This window comes from Echinops telfairi, unplaced genomic scaffold, assembly GCF_000313985.2.
Source record: "Echinops telfairi isolate 266 unplaced genomic scaffold, ASM31398v2 ScPeMD7_5592;HRSCAF=6446, whole genome shotgun sequence".
Classification (NCBI taxonomy): domain Eukaryota; kingdom Metazoa; phylum Chordata; class Mammalia; order Afrosoricida; family Tenrecidae; genus Echinops; species Echinops telfairi.
Genome location: NW_022109491.1, coordinates 25,392,332 through 25,401,477, shown reverse-complemented (window position 1 = coordinate 25,401,477; position 9,146 = coordinate 25,392,332). Strand labels below are relative to the sequence as shown.

Below are 9,146 nucleotides of genomic sequence, written 5' to 3'. Positions count from 1 at the left end.
GCCGCAGTACTGCGCTGCAACGCCTGGGGTCGCCACGAGGCAGTTTGGGTTTGGGTTTTAGCGTTGGCGTAGCAGGTTGCTTAGCAACGCGCGCGCGCGCTCCTGCCACCACTAGAGGGCGAGCGGGCGGGGGGAATGTGGGCTCCCGGGCACGCGCGGGCGGGCGGGCGCGCACGCCTGCGCAGAGGGGACGGGCGGCGGGGCACGTCACTTCCTGTTTCTTTAGGGGAACGTGGCTTTCCCTGCAGCGCCTGTTTCCCCGCTCTGCGTCGGTGCTGCAGGTCTGGGAGCTGGAGTCGTAAGCCCAACACCGCCTCGCCATGGACCCAGCGCTGAGCGACCCGCTGAACAGCAGCGCCGAGACGGCCAGCCCGAGCAACGGCACGACGCGGCCGCCCTCCACACCCGAGGGCATCGCGCTGGCCTACGGCAGCCTCCTGCTCATGGCGCTCCTGCCCATCTTCTTCGGCGCCCTGCGCTCTGTGCGCTGCGCACACGGCAAGGTAGGGTCAGCGGCAAAACCACCCGCTTCCCACCCCTCATCCCGAGGCTGACACGGACCCTCCCCTTGCGGGACAGACCCCTCCCTCCCCGACCCTGCCCACCCTTCCAAGTCCACATCCCGACCCGACTCTTGATTGCCCAGGATGTGGGCACCCAGCCCCGCGCTGACACCTTCCCCACCTGGACCCCGACACACCCCACGAGCCTGTGCCCCTTACCTGCGCCTAGGATCGCTGTCAAAGGGCCCCGCCCTGGGATTCGGGCACTAACAGCTTGGAGCCTCCAGAACCCAGCCAAACCTGCTCTCTCCCGGGCTCTGGGTCCCAGGTCTGTGACATGTGGGGAGACATCGCCCCGTGGAGCTCCTGATAGGCACAGTCTCTCGCCATCCCTCAGTTAGGAACCCCAGGTCGCCCCACCTCAGGACCATCTCTGCCATCCAGACCCACCTAAGACTGACTCTCGTCTCCCTGGTACCCTCTGCCTGAGTAGTAGTAATAACCCAGGACAATCACCCTTCAGAACCTAGTGCCTTTGTGGCTCTTTTAAACCAGAGGTATCTTACTTATTCTTCTTGCTTCCTCACTCCAGTTACTACCCAGCCTTGGACCTGCCTCTTATCCTAGTCTAAGCCTAAACGGTTACTACCTCATCCCCTGACGACCTCAAAGTGACCTGACCATTCCCTCCCATCCCCACCTGAGACAATCCTTCTACCATATTGGGCCCAGCTACTGCTGACCTCTCTAAGGAGGCTGGACCAGACCCCATCACCTCCCGCCCCCTGCCTTTTCTGCCTCTGCCCAGCAAGGAGGCCCCTCTAGGCCGATCAGCCCACCATGGCTTCCTGCTACCTGGCACCTTCTCCTTTCCTCCTTACTGCCCCTCCTCCAGCCAGCCCTTCAGACCCAAGCGGAAGCTGTGTCACCCAAAGAGGGCAGGCACACACGCAAAGCAGCTGCCACTTTTGAAACTGATCAAGCCCCGGTTCTCTAAACGTTAACCATGTGAGCAAGGGCTGCAGCCTGCCCCCATCCTTCCGTAAGAGCTGAGGGACTGGCAGCAGCTCCAGGGCTCAGATGCAAAGGAGGGTAGTCTAACAGGGCTTAGGCTCAGAAATGACCCTGCCCTTTCTCTTCTCCCTCTTGTAAGCAGGGTTCGGGTGACATGAAGCTACCCTGCCATCGCTGCTGGGCAAATGCTCACAGCAGAAGTTCCGAAATAGGCCAGGCCAGAGCAGGAGATGGGGCAGCTTGACCTAAGTGGCTCCCAGAACGAATTCTCCTTGAGACTCTCAGCTACACACAGATCAATGTTCTTTTCTGGAAACACCTTCCAGACAACAGAATTTCCCAAACACCCACTACCGTCTAAACTGGGAGGCAGGGATGTTTCTGCCAAGATGCATGTGCGGGAAGCTTCATGAGCCCAGTACCCTACCAGTGACAGATCCGGGACCCAGAGCCTGGTTGGGGAGGGGAGGGCAGGAGACACAGAACAATCCATCCCTAAGTCCCAGGGTGAGGTTCAGCTGACAGTGACCCACAGCGCCCCCAAGGTTCCTTATATGGAGGGGTTTCTGAGCCTGTAAGTCTTTACGGAAGCAGATAGCCTCATTTTTCTCCCTCGGAGCAGCTGGTGGGTTTGAACCAATGACCTTGAAGTTAGCAGTCCAATGCCTACCCAACTGCACAAAGTAAGGCTAACTAAGAATTATATGTACCTGCTCCAGCTTCCTGACTCATTCCATTTAAAGGCATACTTGGGAGCCACTCTTGCTCATAACGCAGGAACTGTCTGCAGTACACACCTGGGAAAAAATTGTCACAAAAGAGAGATTTCAAGGGAAAGGCCCGTCAGCACCGCCCCGTAGCAATAAGCCCATTTGCCACTGTGTGTAGCCCTCCGTGATGTCCCTGTGTGCAAGCACTCTGTACATGCCTGCCTGTGGATGTGTATGTGCACACGGCAGTGTAGAGTCCATATCCTCTGCAGCTTCATCCACACACACACATCCCACACCCCACAATAAATCTTGGTCGTCTTTCAGTACCGATACCTATAGACCTGGCTCATTCTTCTCTGGTGGGGAGGGTGGGGCCATGCAAGCCCACGATACAGAATCCCAAAGGCGCTGGGAGGTGCACACAGTGAGAGACTCCCCCACCTGTGTTCCCTGGAAGCAGCCCGCCACCTGTTTCTCTGTTCTCCATCAAGAAGAGCCTCTGCCGGTGCTGAGTCCGGCCCTGCCTCACGGCTGTCCCACAGGCATCCCACGTCCGGCTGTCCTCCACGGGGTTCTCGATGGCCCCAGCTCTCCGAGGTGGATCTCAGACCTTCCGTGGCGCCTGCAGGTGGACTCAGACTGCCGTCCTTCCGGGTCGCAGCTGAGTGTGTTCTGTTTACGCCACCCGGGGCACCTACGGATCTTAAACCATACGCTTCCCCACCCCCCCCCTTTGGTTCCCCAAGTGTTGGCTTGTTACAGAGCCCTTCTTTCTTGCATCTGGGCTTCCTTATTCACGTACACATTGGCGACCCAGTGCTGTCCATACATAGCTCGAGTTCTGTTCCCCGTTAGTCGACAACGCATGTTCTCCCCTCCGACGGCGGCAGCAGCCTCGCTGGGAACGGGTTAGAGATGCCAGTGCTGACTTGGAGGCTGGCAGTGCCCGTTTAGAGAGCCCTCCCTCTGCCGGGCGTTGGGCCCCTTTCATTCTTTTGCTACCACACCCCACACTGACATGAACATCCCTCCTTGTTTGCCATTTCACACTGACCTGTGTGTACAGAGGAAATCCCTTGAGCTGGATCGGCTGAGTCAGAGGCTGTGCGCACATCAGATCTCGATTGATTTTACCGGAGCACCCACCATGGAGGTGGTCTCGTCCCTGCTCGCTCTCCCCTCCCCAGCAGCAACCTGGATTCTTGTCTCATGGCCACATCGGAGCCCACGTTCTCCAGGGGTCCTGAAAGCAGGCAGTGGGTGCGATTTGGTACAGGCTTTTCAAGAGCCGCCTGCAGGGTGGGTGATAGGCAGGTAGGAGCAAAAAAGCCAGGAGGCCAATACAAAGGTCACTGTGGGGGCCAGAGGACCCAGGGGAAGGAGATTCAGGTGTTTGGGCAGCAGAAGCGTGGAAAGTTGAGTGAGTGAACATGGTGGGGAGGGGAGGAGGCCCTGGGGTCTGGAGCCGAGTGACTTCTGAATTCCAGATCATTTCTAGGGCATGGCCTAGAAACAGGACGCCCGGAAGCAGAGCCAGACTTGAAGCTGGGCACCGGCCTTCCCTTATTGCCTGTGCTTCAACCTGACCATGGGTCATCCAGAACGTCATTGGAAGCTACATTTGTTTCTATTCGTTCTGCCAGCTTCTCCCTCCCACCCCTCCCCACAAAGGCTGCGTTTTGTCGTTCAGAAGCTGTTGTGTGTGTTGTGTTTAACCAGGAACTGGTTAAAAATTCCAAAGTGAATTGGAAGATAACCCTAACTGTGTTTCTGCGCATCTCATAGACATCTCCAGGTAGGTCGTTTAGAGAGGAGGGGGAGCCAAGAGTCTGGGCTCCAGAGCCAGGCTGCCTCGGTTTGAATCCCAGTTCTGTCGTTTCCCTGCTGTGTGAGCTCAGGCAAGTTATGTCCCCTCTCTAACCCTCCGCTTGCTCATCTGTGAAATGCAGCTGTCAAAAGGACCTGCCTCCTGTTGAATTCGTTGCAGTGATTTAAAACCAAGTCCATTCTGACTCAAATGCCCCCCCCAAAAGCCATTGTGAACTCAGCTAGGTCGGAAGTCGAGGACCAGCTCCCCTTGACTAGGTCAGCAGTCGAGGACAGCTGGTCTGCAGGGTGGTGAAAGTGTCGGAGACGGCTAAAACATATCCCACTTACGCAAGTGTTCCTCTCTCATTGTGAGGATAAAGCCAAGTAGAGCGTGATTTAGAATAGTGCTTCGCACCTAGGAAACTCTCGGGAAATGTTTATCACTATTGTATATTGTCAGGTTTCGATTCTCCCCTCCTGACTCGGCAGTGCATGTGAGAGATTTATAACCCTAACCCACAGAAGAGACCAGGGGCCTCTGGGTGATGGAACAGCTGTCCAGCCTTGGATTGCCTTCGGAAATGCTGCCTCTTCCTGCCCGGGCCTGAGGGCTGGGTGGAAAGGAATGGTACAGTGTGCCCTGACACTGACTTGGAGGGAAGCCACGGCATCCTGTGTGTGCTTGAGTGCCGGCTGCCTCTGCCCGGTGGGCCCCCCTCTACTGCACACAGAGCAGATCCTTGACGCCCTTGCCGGGCTCTTACTCTGCCCCAGGCCCTGCGCTTGACCTCCCGGGCCTCGCTCAAATGGCATGTCTTCCAGCTGCCCCTGACACTCCTTCACCTCCCGACAGAAGGCTGGCTTGTCCTCGACTTATTGCTTGCCCAAGTGACTATGGTTTGTTTGGGGTTTTTTGAACATCTGAGTTGGAATCGACTTGATGGGAGAGGGCCGCGGTGCGTATTTGGCGGAGGTTGTCATTCACAGGCGTTCCATGTGACGATGTACAAAAGGGCTGATAATAAGAGAGTCCACCACAATGCAGACTAGAATAACAGTAGTAGTAAGGCGTGTGGCTTAAGGCAGAGTCAGCGGAGGGCAGAGTCAGTCACCGGAACAGAGCCGCGTGGTAAGTCAGGGACCTCCGGTAGTGTCTGGTCTCCTTCCACGTGACCCCTTTGTGGGGATGATGGCACCAAAAGAGGGCATTCCGCTGGAGTGATTGATTGCTGGATGCCGGGCAGTGTTAAGTGCTCTCTGTGCCAGAATCGTAGCGTACGCACACCCATTTTACAGCGGAGGCCACCGAGGCTCTGAGGGCGGATAACCCTCCCAGGGTCCCACAGGTGGGAAGACACACAGGCTTGCTGACATCAGAGCCCTGGCCTCCCTTTGGGGCTCACACCGTGGGTCACAGCACCTGCCTGCCTGTCCTGTCACATGTTGCTCTGGTCTGTACTAGTCTGTTTCCCTGTAAAGGCCCTGGAGACCTGCCTGTGAGTAAATTCACTTTTGTCCCCACAGTTCCGCTACTCGGGCACGATCTTGAATCTGGGGACATGCACAGAGGAAGTGAGCAACTTGCCAGAAGGGCAAGGGGCATCTATCTATCCCTGGGCTCGGCTCCCCCTCGGCCCCAGGGAGCGGAGTTCGGGTCAGGGTCGCCTCTCCGCCTCTTTCTGGTCCTCGCAGTCCCTCGTGACCTTTACGGATGTGGAAGAAACCGGGAGCCCCTTCTAGCGAGGTCCGGGCCACTCTCCTCTCGGGTTTATCTCAGTGACAGAGCACCTCTCCCACCACGAGATGGTTCCTGTCCGCGGAGAGACCCCGTGTGCCCGCGGTCTGCCCAGGCGCCCTCAGTGGCAGAGTGGTCCTCAGCCCCTTGGTCCCTCTCTTGGGGAGGGACACACCAAAAGCCCCAAAGGGAACAGGAACGCAGAGCCCCCAGCCCCTGGAAGCCCGACCTACTGCCCTGCTCCGAGGACACCGCCCCTTGAGAATGCCTCTCTCTCCTCTCCCCCTGCCAGAACCCCGCCGACATGCCCGAGACCATCACCAGCCGCGACGCCGCCCGCTTCCCCATCATCGCCAGCTGCACGCTCCTGGGCCTCTACCTCTTTTTCAAAGTAAGTCCCGCACGGCCTCTGTAAACCGCCTGCTTTCCTTCAGTTTTGGGTTTGCCTTGCGGGAGCCGTGCATGTTCGTTGACAGACAATACCGAGCAGAGGGACCCAGCCCGTCATGACCCATGAAACAGGGGCAGTGTCCACCCTCCCCGGTCTTCATCTTTCCCTGGGGGAGTGCTTGGCTCCGTATGGGATGGGTGTGCGTGCGTGCGTTGTTGTCCGTGTGGGTTTCATCGTGCTGTGCACATTTGGGATGGGGGTACCTTGTGTCTCTGACATCCCGTACCACACTAATGGCCTTTTTTTTCTTTTTAACCCTTTTATTAGGGACTCATACAACTCTTTTCACAATCCATACATACATCATTTGTGTCCAGCACATTCGTACATATGTTGCCATCATCATTCTCAAAACACCTGCTTTCTACTTGAGCCCTTGGTATCAGCTCATTTTTCCCCCACCCTCCCCGCTCCCCCCAATGGCCTTTTTTATTGTCATTTGTTTTTTTAATTTGTTGAGCTTTATTTTCCCAATAAAAGTTACACAGGCTCAGTGTTGAAAAGCTGGAAAACAGACAAGTAAAAAGGGGGAAACAGCAGTCATCCAAAACCCTGTACCAGAGACAGTCACAGTTTCCCTCCGCAGGTGTGTCCTGCGCCCCCTCCCTGCCCCTCCCTTCCCCAGGCATGGAGTCCCCTCACCTGCCTCCCCTGTGCTCCGCACCCCCACCCCACCCCAACGTTGCTGACATCACGTGCCTTTCCTCTCTTCTCCGAAAACTCGCCGCAAGCGCTTAGTGAGGAAAGCTTGCCCTCGCCTCTGACTGGGAGAGTAAAGCACAGAGAACTTCAAGGGGGGTGTTTCAAAAGAGGGAAATAGCAGTATTGGGATTTCCTGCTATCTCCTGTCGGACTTTAACCAACGTATTTTTTAACAACTAAAATAACTTGAAGGGAATACACGTGAGCCATACTCCCCCTCCCCCGTGTGAGTTCTCATGACTCATTCTATGATGCATATCCCCCATTTGTTTTAAGATCTAAGAGCTTTTGAAGCCCATCCCCCTGACCCCCAGCCTGCCCCGGTGCACTCTTTACCACAGAGACACCTGTCTGGCAGCCCAGTCCGGTCTGCCCCGGGGGTCTGTGGTTTGGCGGCGGCCCCAAGGGGCATGGACATGTCAGTGTCCCGGCAGCGCTGCCCTGAACGGTGTGTACAGGCGTTGGCACACTTTCAAGCACCTCTGCATTGGCGTTCCCAGGTTTCCGTTTGGCGGGCGCTGCCGAGTGGACTCCAGTAGAGGGTGATTCCACGGAGGCCAGAGCTGCACTGTGCCCCAGGGGCTTTGCGGTGACTGATTTCAGAAGTCAGTAGATCACCACACCTTTTTCCAGAGCCACGCCCAGGTAGACCTGAAGGTGCAGCCCAGCCTTTCGGTGAGCAGCCAAGCCAGCTAACTGCTTACGTCACTTAGAGACTGTAATGGCCCTCTCTCACTACTGTGGAGTCTGTTCCAACTCACGGGGACCCCCAGGACAGGATAGACTGCCTGTGGGGTTTCTGAGGCTGTCAGTCTCTATGGGAGCAGATTCCATCTTTATCCCGATGAGTGGCTGGTGGGTTTTAACCACTAACCCTGCAGAGAGCAGCCCAAAGCTCAGCTCAACTGCTATTGAGTCAGTGCCAACTCTTAACAACCCCGCAGAAGAGTATAGAACTGCTCTGGTGAGTTTCTAAGACTGTGACTCTTTATGGGAGTAGACAGCCCCTCTTTCTCCTATGGAGCAGCTGATAGCTTTGAACTGCTGACTTTGCGGATCACAGCCCAAAAGGTAACCGCTCTGCCACCAGGGCCCCTGTGTGGCCCCCGGGGCTCCTAGAATGCATGTGTGTAATGCCACATGGCCTACCGGGAAGGTGGCAGATTTTCCCCATACACCCCACCCTCCGGGCCTCAGGTACAGAATGGAATTTATCACACGCACCCCACCATCCATCTGTGCCAGGCCCCCCTCCTTGGTTTTCTCTTCCCCTGCACCCTGAGCCTCCCCCTCCCATCTCCCTCTTGCCGGGGTCCCACTGCTGTGCCTGTCTGCCAGTGCATCAGTGTGTGAGGGAGACCCACCCGGGCCCTCTCCCCTCCCGGGCTGTCACGCTCTCTCAGTGGCTCTGTGTCTGTCCGGCCTGTTGTCCCTGGCTCAGCTCTTGGCAGCTGTTTCTCCAGTCCCTCCCGAGCCAAGTGCCAGGCGCACACACCCAGTCCCTTGGCTCAAGACCTTCTACTAGGAAAAAACTGTGTTTAGGGCTCTTAAATTAGTCTAAGGTTCCCCCCAAAAAATAACAATAATTTCTGACAGCAGCGGGGGGTGAATGTTTTTAAGACCCGGCCCATCCTCTTCTGCCTGCAGGTAAGCCCCGGCCCTTCTGAGTGAAAAAGCCCCAGGCCCCAACATAGCCTGTGCCGGGAGGTCAGGGCGGCCGCTGCCCTTGGCCTCCTGGATAGCCCTGTTGAGCTTTCGGAAAGACAGCCATCCCCAGCGAGCGAGGCTTGGTGGGTGGTTCTCGGAGCTCACACTCTCAGAACCCACCAGAGGCTGAGGTAGGGCAGAGAAATGTGTCCCAAAGTCCAACAGAGAAAGGGCAGGTGTGAGGTTATACCTCAGAAGAATTCATCTGCCAGGCACCTGCCCGTGGGCCCCTGCTTGTAGCCGTCACAGCATAGGCCACGCCTGTGCCCCTTCAGTGATTCAGCAGATACCTAGTGAGCATCTACTACCTACCTGCCAGGCCCTGTGCCAGGCACTGGGGACACCACCACCAGGAAAGCAGGTGGCTCACCGCCCTCCCAGGGCCTCCCATTCCGTGGGGAGACCGAGAGCAGAGCATCCCATAAGCAGGTGTGACACGCCGAAAGGCAAGGTCCGCAGCACCCCAGAACTCCACAGAAGAAGCACTTTCCGAGGGGTGAGCCCTCTTCCTG

The 9,146-nt window shown here is 57.0% G+C and overlaps 1 protein-coding gene across 2 annotated transcripts in view; it reads left to right on the top strand.

Annotated features, from left to right (window-relative positions):
- Window positions 1-231: 231 nt before the first annotated feature.
- The window catches only part of HM13 (histocompatibility minor 13), a 31,569-nt gene continuing 22,654 nt past the window's right edge, over window positions 232-9,146 (top strand). For both annotated transcript variants that reach the window (XM_045295430.1, XM_004697902.3), the window contains exons 1-2: window positions 232-503; window positions 6,067-6,165. In XM_045295430.1, the coding sequence (XP_045151365.1) occupies window positions 321-503; window positions 6,067-6,165 (282 nt within the window). In that variant the 5' untranslated portion in view covers window positions 232-320. The remainder of the gene's footprint in view (window positions 504-6,066; window positions 6,166-9,146) is intronic.